This window comes from Sphaeramia orbicularis, chromosome 24, assembly GCF_902148855.1.
Source record: "Sphaeramia orbicularis chromosome 24, fSphaOr1.1, whole genome shotgun sequence".
Taxonomy (NCBI): domain Eukaryota; kingdom Metazoa; phylum Chordata; class Actinopteri; order Kurtiformes; family Apogonidae; genus Sphaeramia; species Sphaeramia orbicularis.
Window position 1 is genome coordinate 4,142,147 of NC_043979.1, and position 19,555 is coordinate 4,161,701.

General features: G+C 35.8%; 1 protein-coding gene across 1 annotated transcript; it reads right to left on the reverse strand.

Moving 5' to 3' along the window:
• Positions 1–970: 970 nt before the first annotated feature.
• traf3ip2a (TRAF3 interacting protein 2a) lies at positions 971–15,774 on the reverse strand. The gene is made up of 10 exons (XM_030127783.1): positions 15,674–15,774; positions 15,277–15,323; positions 14,741–15,193; positions 10,714–10,822; positions 10,464–10,621; positions 10,291–10,379; positions 9,585–9,653; positions 9,213–9,317; positions 5,653–5,727; positions 971–2,089 (listed from the first exon to the last, which is right to left on the reverse strand). The coding sequence occupies exons 2-10, from the start codon at positions 15,287–15,289 to the stop codon at positions 1,943–1,945; spliced, it is 1,218 nt and encodes a 405-aa protein (XP_029983643.1). The 5' UTR covers positions 15,290–15,323; positions 15,674–15,774; the 3' UTR covers positions 971–1,942.
• Positions 15,775–19,555: the final 3,781 nt, after the last annotated feature.

The following is a 19,555-nucleotide window of genomic DNA, read 5'->3' on the forward strand; positions in this document are numbered from 1 at the left end:
AAAAACCTGGACATCAGCACAGTTCCCTTCACACACTTTGATGTGAGCAAATCATTTTTTTTTTTTTTTTTTTTTTTTTTTGCCAGGCTCAGTTAATAAACAGACTGACAGCTCTGCACTAGTCAGTGCACACTGATGTGGAAAGGCTTATCACAGTGCAGTACACTTCCTGTGGTCTGTCTCCAGACCCTTAGGCAAATTTGTGGCCCTCATGACACAAATGAACCACAAATATAATAAAAACACAGCCCAGTTATTGAGTTCAAGATTTTAACATTTATTTCAAACTAATATGAAAATATACAATAAACTAGAAATAAGTCAATGCAGGGAATGGTGACATTATTTGGGGCATACTGCCACCTACTGGTAACATTTGTATAATCAGAAAAAGGAGAAAACATTTAGACATACTGCTCCTGTATTCAATGTTGTTGAAATTAAAACTCGAACCAACCCAAGAATCCCTTCAAAACACATATCTACACCAAATTACAAATCCCAAATCTATTTAAAATGTATAAACACCCTCTCTGTCATGAAATAATGTGTAGTTACTTAATTTTTCAGAGAGAGTGTGTTTACAGTTTTACACAACCTGTTAATGAAGGAAAAACACCATCACACTATCACATTATCACAATGTCCGATGTGTACCTGAGCAACATAAAAACATTTGAACATAACTATTGGAAAAGTAAATCCAAGTCACACATCTTCTTCTATGTACCAAAAGTGGATAGAACTTGTATACGCTATATTTTGTCAAATTTTGGTTTGCTTTAAAAAATAAAAATAAAAAATTACATTTTAGGGAAAAAAGTGAATTTAATACTGTTTTTAAACAACAAATTATTGGGGAAATGAAAATTGTACTTTAATTAATTAGTGCGTCCCATTTGATTCTTACCTCAAAAGAGCTGTTTAGCCAACTATAATATTAACTAGCTAACATTTCTAAGCTAACAACAACTGTCTCAGTTGTTTAAATCCACAAGAAAAGCTTGTACATTGTTTTTTTTTTTTTTTTTGTATTTACAGAGCCCAGGTCTGTTTTTCTACAAAAATCCCATTCCCAGTCTCAGGAGTTAAATGTCTCCTTGCTCTTCTACAATGGTAACAGTTTGTAATGTTAGCAAATGTTAGCTTTGAAATGAATTTATGTCGACAGGTGAGTAACTCCCAGCACAAAACAGACTCCAACATAAACTCCACATAATTATATACATAAATATTACATCCAGAACCATTAACATATACATTTTACTGCTGCTTTATTATAATTCTGTAATTTAACACATTCACTAATCCACATATTTACATTTTGATCATGTGTCAAATGACCATGTGTGAACACAGTCGCTCACATTGACAAAATGGAGAAGCTAAAGAGTATTACTGTATTTAAACAAAAAAAAAAGAAAAGAAAGAAACAGACAAGTGCCCAGTAAGAATTCTGATTAGTCAGACCCATAAATGTAAGAGTTAGCTTGTAACAAATGAAAAGCAACCTAAAAAACTGTTTTGATGGCTTTTTTTTTTTTTTTTTTTGGATATTCAACCTTTAATCGATTCTCTAAAACAAATAACCTGTTGGCACAAGTCCAGCTCTGTACTGTCCATAATTGTGGAGTGGTCTGGTTCATCACTGTCTCTTTTTTATAAATGCTACTAAAAGATTAATACTGAGAGGCACTGTGTTTAGAATAGGAAACATGATTAAACTGTATTGAAAGTAATTATTCAGATGGCAAATAAGTAATTGTGAATCTAAATATAAGACCTGAACAGACATAAAAGTCATGTGCCTCAGCAGCCGTCCTCACTGATGTTCATGTTAGACCACAGTCATTTGTGTGGACATGCCTGCAGTATGTGGTGTTTTGGATAAAACAGACCTTCTCTTTTGCGTTGTGTGTTGGTCTGTGTTTTGCAGCCGTCTTCAGAGTGGCCGAACAGTGAGGGTGAGGTCGTTTCCCAGCCGTGGGATGATGTAGCGCTCCTCCCTGAGCAGACGCAGCAGCAGGTCCTGGATGTCCTGGGGCCAGCGGTAGATCCTGGTGCTCTGGAGCCAGCTGGGGACATCCCTCTGTAACGTACAGCACACTGGGTTAGTATGTTAGGGTCAGCATGAAAGGCTTACACATAACTACAGGTGAAGTTAGAGATCACAACAAACGGAAAACGGTGACACAAAAACTAGAGAGAACCTCATTTGAGTTAGTGTTTGTTTTCTTCCCTCATTTTACTTATGGGAATATTAACCCAAAAAGAACCAAACATCCAACAGCATCTACTGATCGGCTAATCCTATCAATACATGTAAATAATTGGTGTAAAATACAGTTATTCATCTTTTCATGGTCATCAGATATGACCCATTTGGACGTTCAGAGGCTCCATAGTGAACGTGGAAACACTGTCATCTTCTACAACAGGAGTGTCAAACTCATTTTAGTTCAGGGGCCACATTAAGCCAAATTTGATCTGTAGTGGGCCGGACCAGTGAAATAATAACATAATAATATATAAAAAATGTCAACTCCAAACTTTCCTCTATGTTTTAGAGCAAAAAAAGTAAAATTATGCAATGAAAAGGTTTACATTTACCAACTATCCTTTAAAACAATGTGAATAACATGAACAAACTGAAATTTCTTAAGAAAACTAAAAGTAATTTTAACAATATTATGTCTGTCTATCATTTACACATGTACATTACAACGTACAGATCACAGTGGATCTACAGATACACAAAACATTTAATAACAGGCAGAAATTTGTTAAAATTACACTTCAGACATTTCACAATGTTCATATTTGTTGAGGTTATTCATGTTTTTGTGAAATGTTAGTTTGTTTTAGTGTAAATATAGTAAAATGACATGAAAATGTTTACATTTACAAAGGGAAAAATTTGGAGTTGTGAGTATTTATAGGTCACTATGATTGTATTTTACTGATCCGACCCACTGGAGATTAAATTGGTCTGTATGTGGAACCTGAGTAAAATGATATCTTCAGGGTAATTTTTGCATTTCACAAATTCATCCCAGGGGCCAGACTGGACCCTTTGGCTGTCTGGATTTGGCCCCCGGGCCACATGTTTGACACCTGTGTTCTACAACATTGATTCACCATTAAAACCCAGGGAGTTGGATCAATGACAGTGAATGAAAACAGTTGTTTTATGTTCAATTAATGACATATTGGCTGATAAAGTCACTTTTTCTTCAGTTTTCTTTATTTCTGATGTAATAACCCTCGATTTTCATCTGAGTTTTAATGAACATCTACATGATCAGTAAATTAAATGTAGGAAAATACCTGATTTCCACTGACAAAATGCAAAGTAAAGAAGATAATATTACAATAAATGGTAATACATTACTTAAGAGAGGTTAAATATAGAGGAAAAAAATTATTTGGGTGCTGCCGCTAAAGTAGAACCGGGTCTTTATGGGTTAAATGTCACTGCATTTTCTGACATGTGTTTTAATTGTCTCGACCACTGGACCAGGCAGCATCAGCCAGTTAACGATATATTTTGTTGAAACAGTCACTTTTTCCAAGTTTTTTCCTGATTTGTTTTAATTACCTTTACCTGAGCTTTTATGAATATCAACATGGACAGTGAGGTAAATATAGGAAAATACATGATACATACATTTACACTGAAAGATGAAAAAATTTTTACTGAAAAAATGCAAAATACAGAGGATAATATTATAATAAATGGTGGTAAACGACTTGAGACAGACAAAAAAAAATGGAAGTTGTAACAAACAACAATAGTTGTGGGTCTTTAAGGGTTAATATCGCTACACATAGGTGATATTAAAGCAGCTTAATGCCAGATGCCACCCACTATAAAAAGAAAAATAAAATCATACATTCAATCAGATGCATTCACTATGATTGCATCATAATCTGTTCATCCAGCTCCCATCACCAAAATCTAATCAGTTCATCCTTGAGTCTAATCAACTGTTTGTACCAAATTGACCCTCAAAGACCGAGATGACCATCAACAAGAAAAAGCATCTACTGATATAAAGTGTTCAATAAATGTGAACCACTAATCCCATCTCTACAGTTACTGTTCAGAAGCTTCGTAGTGAACGTGGAAACACTACGATTTTCTGCAACACTGATTCAGTAGAAAACCCATGGAGTTTAACAAATGACAGTGGATGGACGCACTTGTTTTTGTATTCAGTGAATGATATTTTTTGCTGAAAAAGTAACCTTTTTCTCTAGTTTCCTTAAAAAAAAATAATTTAAAAAAAAAAAAAAATTTAATTTATTCTGAGCTTTTATCTACATGATCAGAGAATTAAATACCTGATTTTCACAAAAAGATGCCAAAATACAGAGGATAATATTATAATATATATATATAATATAAATGGTGAAAACTCACTTAGGAGAGGAGAAACATTTATTTAGAAGTCATCCCAAACATAGCTGTGGGTCTCTGAGGGTTAAAAGGAAACCCCTCAAGGCTCTCCTGAGATCTTATCCTCATAAGAATGGACAGACATGAGGTCATAGTAACCTTGACCTTTGACCTTTCAAATAATGGCCTCTTTGCACAGCCCCACTACTTCCTGAACTTCAGGTAGCTCCTTTATTTCCTGTCTTTCATTATTGGACACACTTATTAATCCAGGTGTGCTTTCTTGTTGTGACTACTGATTAATTAGGCACACGCTGTACGAACGCTGCATCCCTCTTGCAGAATTAGTTGCCCTAAACATTTTTGTATTTGCTACAGTGTTCAGTGTGATAGTGAATGGTTGTCTGTATGTGTCAGCCCTAGGATGGATGCATGGACACACAGTCTACAGCAGGGCTGTCAAACTCATTTTAGTTCAGTTCCACATTCAGCCCAATTTGATCTGCAGTGGGCTGGACCAGTAAAATAATAACAGTGAAAAAAGTAAAATTATATTATGATCAGGTTTACATCTGCAAAGTTTCCTTAAAAATCCGAATAACATGAACAACTTGAATTGTCTTAAGAAAAAGTTTTGTTTTATCAGTTTATCATTTACACATGTGCATTACAATCGCACAAAACATTTGATATCAGGCAGAATATTGTTGAAATGGCATTTACTTCTCTGAAGACATTTTCGCTTGTTCATATATGTTCAGGTTATTCACATTTTTTGTAAAAGTATAGTTTGGTAATGTAAACATTTTCATGTAATTTCACTTTTTTACACCAAAAAAACAAAGAGAAAATTTGGGGTTGTCGTTATTTATAGGTTATTGTGATAATATTTTACTGGTTCTGACCCATTTGAAATCTAATTGAACTGTATGTGTCTGTATGTAGAACCTGAATTAAAATGATTTTGACATCATTGATTAATATCTTCAGTGTAATTTTTGCATTTCACAAATTCATCCCGTGGGCCAGATTGGACCCTTTGGCGGGTCGGATTTGGCCCCCAGGCCACATGTTTGACACCTGTGGTCTACAGCATTCCTCGTTTCATTCGAGCTTCACATTAAAGCTGCACCAGTTAACATCTTCAGGCGCCAAATTGAAACATCAAACTGCTGAAACGTACTTACAGATTACTTACTGATGATGATATCATGCTATTCAACATATTCAACCAACAGTCATCTGTAACTTACCTTGGTTGCATTGGGAAACAACACTGGTACAAATCTGAAGTTGAGGCAGCCTTGTTGTATGAACTCATTCTGGATCTGTGTCAAATAAAAGAAAAGAATCATCACCTTTTCTGGGATGTGCACACACAAAGAATTCAGCTACACATGGACATTTGACTTAAACAAAGGCAACACAGCTGAATCACTGTTCGAAGTTCTGTTACGTACATGTTTCTGTCCCTGTTATAAACCATAAACAACTAAATACATAGTTTTTTATGATTGTGTTTTTACTACTGTTTGTTTCTTTAAGTTTGTGGATACTGCTGGAACCTGTAAATTTCCCCATCTATCTATCTATCTATCTATCTATCTATCTATCTATCTATCTATCTATCTATCTATCTATCTATCTATCTATCTATCTATCTATCTATCTATCTATCTATCTATCTATCTATCTATCTATCTATCTATCTATCTAACGCTTCACTACAAGTAAAACCTTCACAACCTTGGTCAAAGTATTCGCTGTGGAATAATATGGTCCCTTTCACTGTTTTACTATTATATGATATTTTTTGCTTAATTTTACCGCTGTATGTTTCAGATTGAGCTCTTTTTTTTTTACTTCTTTTTTTGGGGGTTTTATAAACAGAAGTACATTTCAAAGAAGGTACAATGAGATGCATATGTATATACTACTACTGTGTTGACCCATGGGGATTCACGGGTTCTAGATGTGGTAGTTTTTCTGCTGTTGTGTATTTGTGCATGCTGTACCGCATTTGTCCAGCAGTCACCGCCAAAGCATTCTGGCCATAGCAATGTGATTGTAAGGCTATTGTATTCCAAAATTACTAATATCTCCTAAAATACTGGTCCTATCAACTTGTCATTTTTTCTACTGTCTTCCTTGACCAAAAATACGTAAGTATGACAAACTGCAGCAGTCAGCTCTGTACGGATTTAGTGTGAATCCCCGGACACACACACACACACACACACATGCACACACACACAAAGGCCACTTGGCTTTTATAATATAGATACGTTCCCGTAGGGGAAAGTGGAAGATGAGTGTTAGTGGCCGGCAGATAGGTTTATTATTTGAGATTTTTCTTCCTTTTTTTTTGTTTTTATTTATTTTTGATTTCTGTTGGATTTTCTTCCCATTTTGTTTTATTGTTGCCACACCCCCTTTTGGGATATAGTGAGGCTGATTGCCACACACCTGTTTTGCCACACGCATTTGGGTTGCCACACAGAGCAGAGCAGGACTGTGCTGAACAAAGAAGTGAGGTGAGCAGAAAGAACATTTGAGTTTGATTTGCTGACACATTATTTTAAACAAATATCAAGCATGACAGTCATGTGGAATGGGTTGTGTTTTTTTGTTGTTAAAGCGCAGTTTGGTTTGCATACCTGTTGTTATACACTGGATGAGTGAGGAGTTTGCACCCTTGGTAGGCGGAGCAAGGTATGTGTTAATTAATTGTCGTGGCATGTTTTGTTCTTTTGTTTGAAATGTGTATTAAATTACAATTTTAATTATGAGAAATATGTCTTGTTTGTAATAATGTCTGTGCTTTTAAAGGAAATGTAACTCAAGTAAACTTTGTAAAATAGCTTATGTACAAATGTTTGTGTTTTTAGTTTCACGGTGCGTGATGATGAAATAAAGATTTGCACCAGTCGAACTCTACGCTGTTTCATTGATGCCAAGGGCTGCTACAATGAGTGAGTAAATAAATATGCACATAACATACACACCAAACCAAACAAAGCTACAACAGGAGAAAAAAACACACACATGGGGGATGTCACATGCTCTTTTTTTTAACCTATTTGTGACGGGTTATTTTTAATATAATAGTCGCTGAATGGTTGCCATGTTGAATAAAATATGCCTTTAACATCAAAAAGATTGGAGAATACCAGGACTGATCAGGGTCATCAGGCTTGTGACAGAATCATTTTCACTCATGGATTAGCCTCCATGAAGTCCAGACTCTAATTTGGGATGTGATGAAGACTTGAGGCAGTGGCCCAATTCTCCATCATCAATAATCAAAAATTAATGCAACTATGGATAGAACAAATATTATGAACGTTATTGTGACCCTACATAAATATTATGTGGCAAAAAAGATGTGACAGTGAATGTTTCCTGTAATCCAAACCAAAGGTGGTGCAGTCAAATACTGCATGTGTGACTTTTGTTTTGTTGTTTTATTCGTGGGAAATGCTCAGGACATATTAGTGCACAAATTGTAATAAAAATGTTCTATACCTCGTGGTGAAGTTAATGATTTAGTGTTTATTGCAATGAGTCTGTTTTCTGATATTACAAAATTAAAAATATCAGTATAAAAATACTAAATATACAAATACACTTCAGTTACCATCACATATTTGAAAAGGTTCATGTTTGTTTGTTTGTTTGTTTCAGTTCAGAACACACTGACACATTTCCATTCCAGTTTGATGAAAGGAAAAGGCCGGTACATCTCATCTAATCATCATTTAAACACATCTCTTCATATAAGACCAAAATAAACCACTAAAAAAAATGTGTGTTTTGCCGTCTTTTTCTTGGAAAATCAAGTTTGGGACTTGAGGTAAAACCCCCTCCTCCAACACTCGGGACATTATCCTGATTCTCACTGTGTACCTGTGAATGTGCACAGGCTCTGGGTGGAGCTGGGACTTTCCCATAAATGTCCTCAGCAGACATTTTCGTAACATGTTAAAGATGTGAAAGGAGGGAGTGTAATTGACAAGAACAAACCACAAGAGGGCGGTAGTGAGATGACACAGCCCTGCCTCAGTGCACTGTAGTTCCCACTCTCCAAAAAAAGAACAAAATATTACTAAACAAGTATTTCCTTACAGTAAATACTTCATGTTTGGACTTAAGCTGTTGATCACTAATATATCTTATATTTACATATTACATAATAGAGATTTGTTCCTTTTGCTTTATAACTTGATCATTGAATTCATGGTATATTTTCATAAATCTAATATTCATAGACTTATACAGCTACTATCATTTAAGGTTACTTATCCTATAGTTCAGTATCTTGCAGTACAAAATAAAACCTTTATATTAACATTATTCTGAACTCAAAGTTTACAACATACTTAAAAACTGTGTTTCTACAAGTTATGAGGTCAGCTCACAGTTATTTGTAAAAGTATAAACTCCAAAGTTTACGTCTGTGGGCTGTGATATATTTTTATATCCATGAGTATACATATACTTCAAGTGTAAATATACTAAAAGAATAGTTTCATAGACTAGAAGGTGACCTTTAAGTATATAATTAGTTTTTGTAAGTTTACTTGTAGTATAGTTTACAGAAGCGTTGCAGTATAAATTAAACTTAGGCATGAATTAGTTTTACACTCACAGTTTACAGTTAAATATAAACCAGAAAGTACAGTACATATGTCACTGAGCCAATTCAGTCCCATAAATACTCCAATAGTACACTTACAAGTACACCGCTAGTACAACACTTTCTATATGTAATACAGTGACTTTGAGGTAGACTTCTTTGGCTGTTAGTACTTACCTGATTGTGAATGTACTTAGTGTGCAGCCCATGATCATCGTCTCCAGCTCCCTCTACATCCACCTTATACTTGGGGCTGATGACCACAATTATGAGCACTGATTTCTGAAAAAATGTACAAAAAAACCTGTTCGCTCTTAAAGTGTATGACAAAGTTTACTATATAAGCTAAAACTGGGGCAGTTAAGTCCAAAGAAGGATTGAAATGGTAACTTCAAAATATACTATTGTTATTAAACTAACAAAATACATCCTCTTCATATACTCTTTACTACAGTTCACTCAGTTGTGTCAGTTATTCTTGCCTCATAATCACATGGTCAGCTTTAACAGTGTCCACTGCAAACTGAGCCCTTTAAGTGTCACACTTACATCATTCAGAAAGCTGTCCATCCATTTGGTGATGCCCATTCTTCGGACTGGATTATCAAAGATGTCAATCTTTAAGACACAGAGTATAAGGATGTACAGTAAAGCTGCAGGTATTGATTATTTTTGTAATCACTTAATCCATTGATTTTCTTTAATTTGATTAAACAATTATTTGAATCGGCAAAAAAATTGTAGAAATATGAAACAGACATGTCTGAAAATGACAAACAACTTGTTCTTTATTCCAGAACCAGCTGAAACAACAACCACAAAAAGTATACAAGTAAAATGATATAATAAATATCTATATCAAAATAACAACAATAACAACAGTATAAAGGTATATATAAAAGTATCTATAGACATAAATAACTAACCAGTCCAATGACATCTACAAACACTATGTCACTGCCGTCTTTAACACATTTGGATCCAACTTATTAATAACTGAACATGGAACTAACATACAAGTGTGTGTTGATCCTGACGTCATGTGCGTCACAATAAACGTCCGTGTGAAACAACAGTGGAACCAATGTTTAACAGCAGTGAAATTAAAGGAATGAAGCTTTGATTCAGGAAAATTGGAATTGAAGAATTTTTTTGTAACCGATTTAAGTCAGTTAGTCGATTAATTGTTTCATCTCTAGCGTACAGTATATGCAAAGGCACTGACATACACAGATGACAAAAACATGGGACTTACAGCTGGTTTGAATCCTTGATCGGTCAGAAATTTGGTGAATGAAATAATTTCATTGGCTGTGTCCGTGGAATATGTGATGAAGACATTTCCTGTGAGGAAACAGCAGACTGTTACAGCCCGTCAGACTGAAAAACAAACACAGACACATGTCCAAGTCCACTGATGGCACTCACTGCACTCCTCTGGGAGGCTGATGGTCTTCCTGATCTCCCTTATGGGTTCTCCTGGAAAAGCCGGAACAGAACGCTCCACACTGACCTCACACATCACATCAGACACATAGGGGGCATTTGGAGCGTTGTGGTGATGCATCCTCTTTGAAGGGAGGTTCCTGTGGAGGGAGATCATCCGAAACAATATGAGAACAATTAAAGCATCAAAAACTAAACATATTACATCATAAAAACATGGCGAGGATAATACCAGGACTGTTGGCGTTGGTTATCATGGTAATTATAGTTGTGATACGGAGGCTCAGCTGGATGGTGACATGCACATTGTTGAAGACAATTCCCCAGAGCTGGGTCAGGACCTGTAGAAGGACACAAATATATGACAAGGTTGAAACTTTGAGTATCATTATTGTGACATTACTGTGAAAAAAATATTGTGGAATAAATGTATACCTTTCATGCAGTGTCTTGTGTTGAATTTATTGGAAAAATTGTGTAGTTTCAGAATATAACATCAAAAAATGTGCATGACTTGTCCTTGTGTGACTTTTTGCATGATGTTTGTTGAAAAGTGGGCAAAAATGACCCTTTTTCAGTGACAAATAATTTGAAAACCCATATTAATCCTGTTGCTGCTTACAAATTTTCATTGAACTTGCTGACTTTGAACCTTAGAAGAAGACCTGATGGTCTGGCCTTTAGAATGAGGATCAGTTTCAGTGATTTCAGTTCAAAGTCAGTGACATCATATCAGCCAGTTACTCAGAAAACGTCCTGGGACTATTTAGTTTGGATTTTTTGGCTTCTAGGTAAGAATTGGACTTATAATTCTGTGTGTAGAGTTAATATTATCATAAATCTGTATGTATTATATACCATTCTCTTTCTTTTTCTGTTGTGAATAAAGCATTACCCAACAATTAAGTCTATTCTAATATTAGATAAGTCAAATCATTACTTTTACTAACCCTACCCCCATCAGGTTTTAGTTTGTGAAAAAAATACATACCATTGTAAAAAAAAAAAACTTGCATTCACTCAATTTTCAATATCTAGCCTCCAAAATTTTATCAATTATGCCCACCTACATGGGCTACAATTAGTTTATATTATTTAGGCCCATTTACTTTCCTAAAGTGAGATCAAGATTTTTTTTACAACCAAATTTTCATATTCGTTTTGGAAACTGGCACCAATTTGTTAGATTTTGACATGCTCTGTCAATGATGAAGCTAATTTAAGCAGCCAGAATCACTTTAGGAAGGCTTCTACATATCAATTTATAGTTAAATTAATAAAACAACTCTTACACATGTTATGGAGTAATGCCTAATTGATATATTTTTTTAAATTTCAGACTGACTGAATAGGGCTTAAGATGCCAAGATGAAAGCCATCCAGGGGTGGAGGAAGGCCTCCTGGGAGGATTCAAAGCTCACAGATGAACAGGAGAAAGCATGTTAGGTTTGATTCTTGACAGAAATTAAATAGTTAAATCAAGTAGTGCATAGGCCAAATTTCATGTTTTTTTTTTTCAACCTTGTGTCAATAAAGGCTCAGTGATTTGAAAACCAAAAAAGATTTTGCATAAATGATTTCAGATTCAGATTCCTGAGAAAATTTAACCCTAAATTGATGTATTTTCAGTCCAGAACCAAGAACTTGAATTTTTGCCCTTAATGTCACTAAAATCTAAAATGCAACTCAAACCTTGAACCTTGTCATATAAGAAATATCAGAGCAGCCAACTCACAACTAACAGGGCTGGGGAGAAAACATCAGTCTAAATCTAACACAGATGCTGGAAAGAGTGGATCTGTGAAGAATCAAACAAGTACTTTCACTTTTAACACTTACAGTATTGTTTGTTCCACTTTTGGAATACTGGAGTCGTAGTTATTTAGATTTGTAAAGGTTCCTATAATTGAAGGCTGATGCTGCCTGGTCCAGTGGTCGGGACACTTAAAACACATGTCAGAAAATGCAGTGACATTTAACCCATAAAGACCCAGTTCTACTTTAGTGGCAGCTCCTAAATGGTTTTTTTCCTCCATATTTAACCTCTCTTAAGTAATTTATTACCATTTATTGTAATATTATCCTCTTTACTTTGCGTTTTGTCAGTGAAAATCAGGTATTTTCCTATATTTAATTTACTGATCATGTAGATGTTCATTGAAGCTCAGATTAAAGTCGAGGGTTATTATATCAGAAATAGAGAAAACTGAAGAAAAAGTGACTTTATCAGCAAATATATCATAAATTGGACATAAAACAACTGTTTCCATCCACTGTCATTGATCTGACTCCATGGGTTTTACTGGTGAATTGATGTTGTAGAAGATGTTGGTGTTTCCACGGTAACTACTGAGCCTCTGAACGTCCAGATAGGTCATATCTGATGACCATGAAAAGATGACAAACTGTATTTTATACCAATTATTTACATGGATTGATAGGATTAGTGGATCAGAAGTTATTAAACATTTTAGATCAGCAGATAAATGTGGTTACCAGTGGCTGTTTGGGTCTTTATGGGTTAAGAACTGCTGTGTTTTCTGAAATATGGTCTTACCTTTATCTCCAGGGCTTTTATTATTTCAAAATAGTGTCTTGAGACATTAAAGGTGAATATCTCAGTAAAACTATCTCAGGTGTCGTCAACAGAAGACAAAGGTCTCTGATACTGTGCTTTACATTTGACAGAGAAAAAAAGTCAAATTAAACTAAGCTCCAGACTCAGCAGAAGCCTTTAGTTGCTCCTGCATCATCTCATCAACAACATCTGCAGCGTGAAAATGAAACCAATGTAGAATTATCATAAAATGTCACGGCTCTGATGGAAGCTAAATGACAAAAAGCCTGGATTCAGATGAAGTCGATAATTACTTTCAAGAATAATTATTGTTTAACTCACTTTAATGACAATATATTAAATGTAATGGTGTAAATATTATTGTTTTTAGGATTTGGGTAAATAATAATAATATTATTAAAAAAAAAAAAAAACTCTATGTGCTTCTGTTTATTGAATAAAATTACAATTCAAGGACAAGGATTTTCTTATGCAAATATGTCATTAAATTTATGAATAACCTGTTAGCATGTCTAGATAAGCTAAAGTTAACATACATTTAGTATAGGGGTATGGTATGTCAACTAGCCTGATAATTAGTGTATGTACTGAATATTATATAAAATTGACATTACTGTTAACACACCACAGACTAACATTCGGCCAATACCTTGAGGTAGATAATTAGCAGTGTGAGTTCCAACTTGTTAGTAATGCTGTTAGTTGTTTTCCTCATTAACTCTGACTTGACTTGCTCCACATTTTTAGCCAAATATGGTACGTTGTGGCTCCAGACAGACCAAAATGAAAACTGTAGACATCAAAAAACCAAGAGCAACCATCTGGTGTGGTTAGACAGTGGTTAGATCAGGGGTGTGAAAGTCATTTGAGTTCAGGGGTCACATACAGCCTAATATTTTATAAAGTGGGCCGGACCAGCAAAATAACAGAAATAATAGGATAATGACTTATAAATAATGTCAACTCCAAAGTTTTCTCTGTTTTTGAGTGAAAAAAAGGCAAATTCTGTAATGACAATGTTTACATCTACGAACTGTACTTGAACATAACATGAACAAATATGAACAACCTGAAAATTCATTAAAAAAATAAGTGCAATTTGAACAATATTACACCTTAGTTTATAATTTATACACATGCATTATAAATTGCAGATGACAGTGGGTCTACAAATACACAAAACATTTAGTAACAGGCAGAATATTGGTAAAATTAGACTACTGTGAAGACATTTCAGGTTGTTCACACTTTTTGTACAAGGCTAGTCTGTAAATGGAAACATTGTTGTGTAATTTTAATTTAAAAAAAACTGAAACAAAGAGAAAAATTTGTAGTTTTCATTATTTACAGGTTATTATGATAGTATTTTACTGATTTGACCACTTTAAGTTGAATTGATCTAAAATCATTTTAATATCCTTGATTTTTAATATGTTCAGTGTAATTTTTGCATTTCACAAATTCATTCCAGGGGCCAGATTGGACCCATTGGTGGGCCGGTTTTGGCCCCCGGGCCGCATGTTTGAGACCTGTGGGTTAAATCAACCTAATATGTGTTTTTTTGTGAAGATGTTAAATTATTCTCTTCTGAACTTGCTGATCTGACTGTTGAAACCCTTTGTACTTCTTAATTCAAATTCTGTTCCCCACTCTAGTTTGGTTTTTATTATCCTCCACATACCATGACCAGTAATGCGAGGCGCTGGGGGTCCTGTGGGGGCATAGTAGGCATAGTTGTCCATAGATTTTAGCGTCTGGGGGTGTTCCAAGCTCTGCTCCACAGACAGGTCTGGAGGCCAGTTTGAAGGGTAGGCGTAGCATCTGCTCTGGTCCTGTTTGTAAAGTGGGCCCTGGTCTCTGGGGCCGTGGAGCCTGTTGTGTCCAGGCTGAGATGGGACCATAAACCATGGTTCAGGGTCAGCATGAAAGGCCGCTCTGGGTACTTGCTGGACTCTCCACTGGGATGCCTGGGGGTCTGCCTCCTCCGCTGGCTTACAGCTGTAGTCCAGGGGTCTCTTACTGTCTTGTTTTTGACCCATACACTCGTGGCAAGATGACGGCAAGACCAAGTCCAGATTAGAAGGTGTCATCTTCTCATCCATTTCAACTGGAATACTTCGGTGAGGACACCGTCCTGCCAAGAACCAACAGGATTTACTGTGACAGACTGTTTGATTTATCAGGGAAAAAAATCAGGAGTTGTTTGGTGAATCCTACCTTCAAAGTTCATTTTGTCACCGAGAGGGGTTGGGTTTCAACGTCTCCTGAGGAAGTCAAGATGAAAACAACGAGGAGAGAATAAAATAGTGTGACTAACTTACAGACACACTCATACACACTGTATTAAAGACGAGCAAAAGACCGTGAAAACTGTAGTTTCACAACATGAGGGCTCCATGACAACAGTAATCTAAGTACATTGTTAGTCAACTGTGACCGAGCCTGTAAGAGCTGGCAGACATGATCAAGTACAAGGGTCAACAGTCTCTGTTAAGAATATGTGAAGTAGGTCCTCAAAAGTTCAAATAAAAACTACCAAAGGTGCTCTATATATTCACATGTCCACATTCACATGACTGAAAACAGGCGAAAACTACTGTAATTCCACACTTACCTTTTCTTCAGCGTGCTTATTGTCAAAACACGACACAAACCTGTTCTGAGGCAAACAGGAAATTTTCCCTCTACCTGTGCTGCGTAAAACCAGGAAGTACTCTGTCCCATGCAAAAAAATGCTTTGGCTTAAGAATGCAGCTGCCAATCAGGTTCTTCTCTGGAGTCAGTCCAGATAAACACTCTCTAAAGGAGGTGTGAATCCACAAGTAGTTTGTTTATTGAAGAGAGTCAACAATGACACAGCTGATTTGAAATGTGCACATATTAATCATGTTGCTCAAATGTGTTTACACTTTATTTACATATGAGACCCTTTTCAATTTGAGCTCATATTGTTTGCCAAGGCAACAGAGAATATGTCACTCACATTAATACATTTGTGCGCCCGAAAAATACATAATACATGTAATGAGTGGGATTATATTTAGCATCCGCCTCCTGTTCAACTCTTCATATTTGCAGTGTTTTTACCATTGTTTCTTTAATATAACTGAACCCAATTTGGAACCCCTCACTTGGCTTTTGTCCTGATGCATGTCATGGATCCTGAGGAAAACTCAGCTTGGTTCCACATAACCAAGAAAATGACACTGATTAACTCCACTGACGAAGCACACATACTGTATGTCAGCTAAAATGTGCTTAGAGGTCTTATTTCTGTCTTTGTGCATAAGAAACCAATATAAGTGAATCCCCAAAGGAACTTTGTGTTGGTAAATGCAAGTTCTGCAAATTTACAGGATTTCAGTTCTGTTGCAACATGTTGATGCTCATATGAACTATGTTTTCAGCTCAAAAATGTCCAATTTCATCACAATTAATGCTATATTTTCATGTCACAAATGGCCAAGTTACATTTTAACTGAATTTACCTGAAAAACAAATATTCTATTCTTTTAGATTCCCCAGTGTTTCTTACAAGATTATATACTACAGATCACATGTTTTATTTGTACAGGTTCAATCTGGAGTATGGTGCTGATCCATCCTGCTTATGTTACGCCAATACATACATGAAGAATGTCACACATCACTTTTTAAATCAACAGTTTTCTAATAATAAGCATTTTTATACAGAAATAACAATTCTGTATTGTTATTTACTCTTTAGTATGATGATAAACTATACAATAAATAATTGTGATCCTAGTTTTTGCACAGGGATCATTAGTGTAAACGGTGACATGGCTGCAGAGCAGTGGCGGCTGCTCGTCTTTCAGACAGGGGAAGCTCATTGTCGGCTTACATAAATAAATAAATAAATAAATAAAAAATTGTCAAGCTATTTAAACACAAATTTGGCCCTCCGTTCCTTTTTAAGAAAATGCTCAGTGACCTTATCGTACCAGTAGGCGTCTTTTCCAGGGACTGGACCAGTGTCCTCTCTGCTTAGATTGCCTCGGCCCATTGTGTTGTGGGTGGAAGACTTCAGCCTTTTTAAACTACAGATGCTCCTTTCACTCCGACCTAGCCGACAGTTTGATTGATTTAACTATCTACAAAACTATATTAAACTCGAACAAGAAATGATTAAATTATGGAACCGAAACAAGAAAACGCTGAAATTATGTTAAATTGAAACAAGGAAGTCCAGTGAGTGTGTTTTATTTACAAAGAAATGAACGAGTAATTTCGAAGTGGTTTCTCTCTCCATTTCCCAGCAGAATGTGTGACGGTATTAAACTGAACTGTGTCAGTGAAGGAGCAGATCTGAAAACAGCTGTCAATCAAACGGGGTTCAGCCTTTCGACTGATCCTCCAATCAGCACGTGAGATTCTGGCGTCCAGCCCGGCCGAGCTCCGCCCACAGCTCCATTCACCCCCAGAGACGCCCGGCGTCCGGGGGTGGGACAACATCGTGGCATTTATCCAATTACCGTCCAGTTTTGAGGCAATGAAAAAAACAGTTCCACTCAGTCCCATTGAAGCCCAGAGACGGACACAGTCTACGGACAAATGCACTGAGCAGAGATGGAGGAGAAAACACAGACACGGGAATGGAGGAGAAGTGAACAACATCACGTCCGTTGATTTGTGATAAAGCTGATTGTGAACGAACTCATCTTGGAGATGAACGTGTTCTAACACATGTGTAGTCAATAAAATGTCAACACAACCGTACATATTTAACCATTTAATTTTCATAATTTGAGGGGAAGCAGGGCTTCCACTACAGTCTGAGAAATGGCCACTGCTGCAGAGCATCAGTATGATGGGATCCACAACAACCATGTCACATCCGTCCACTGCCACATTTAGTGTTTTTGTGTCAGCTGTTATTGTTTTAGATCCACAATACTAACATTTATGAAGAAGAGGATTAGAATTAGCAATAGTAAGTCTATAAGTTTATTACTAATAAAGTACTGGTACTGACCAGAGCATCATGGGTAATGTCACGTCTGTCCACCAGCAAAAGTTTTCACATACATGTGCTATTCAAAATCCAATATTTCTGAAAATAGAGCTTCCACTGTCAAAGAATATCAGTAGTCTGTGCACAAATGTATTAGCATTATTTCAACACAGTTCTATGCATTTTTTTTTTTTTTTTTTACAACGGTTTTGGGTTTTTTTTTGACAAAAATGGCCACTCATTTGACCCCCTAAGTAAATTTTAGCTGATGTATATACCATCTGTTCTGCAAAGACTGAAAACAAATCTAAGAACACTCAGAGTATAAAGGGGAGTGTATTGACAGTGACACATCCAGTCAAGCAGATACAAATGCAGCGTCTGCATATGAATGACTTTTCAGCACTGGGTAGGAGGTTTTCAGACCTGCCTGTCAGGTTAAAACTTTGACACTGCTCATGTGTTGTGGAAAACATCACAACTACATATACAGATGTTTCACCAAGGCTTATGAGAAATTAAGTGTTGGTGACATGGTGGATGTTAACCCTTTCATGCATAGTGGTCACTACAGTGGACACCTGTTCTCCAGCTGTTCCCTTGTATACTTGTGGAAAAAAGTAATTAGAGCACCCCTTGTTTTCTTCAGTTTCTTGTTAATTTTAATGCCTGGTCCAACTAAAGGTATATGTGTTTGGACAAATATAAAGATAACAACAAAAATAGCTCATAGTAGTTTAATTTCAGAGCTGATATCTAGCCATTTTCCATGTTTTCTTGATAATAACCAAAATCACTTCAGTTCTTACATCAGTATCTATGGCATTGTACTGACAAAAACAGTGCTTTTAGGCATTCCATGTTTTCTTTTTTGTCTGTTTTAGTCACATGATGCACACAGGAGTTACAACTTGACTGCATAACCATTTTTTAAATGACTTTTGATGGTCTAATTTTTTTTTCACCACTGCATATTCATAGGTTTTGTTGTTTTAGTTCCATATCAGCCAACACAGTGGACACTTGTGCATCATTCCAAATACTGCAATTCATACCATTACTGTAACTCTGCTGTTCTAGATAAACTCAATCTACAGCAACATGTTTTAGTGTAAATCAATTGCCAATTATTAGACTGTAATTAACAGTTTTCTTAAACAAAAAGTTTTTTTTTCATATCTCCATAAAGTGAGTAATAACTAGTATTAGAGTATGTTAAAATGTGGCCATTAGCAGCATTAAAAATGTTTTTATTCCATAGTTTTCACACAGCATGTCACTTTCTGATGATGGGTTTTAAATACATGTTTCTTTGCGTCAAAAAATTAAATGCATAGTGTCCAGCTGAGTGGACATTTTTGTAACTCCATGAAAAATAGGTTCATACAAAACATGCAATTGCATTGTTTTTTTTCATGCCTTAAGAAAAAAGTATTGACTAAGGTTCTCATACTTCATGCATGAAAGGGTTAAAAGGGTCAGCTTTTTTTTTGTTACTGTTTTCATTTGACCCCATGACCTCAT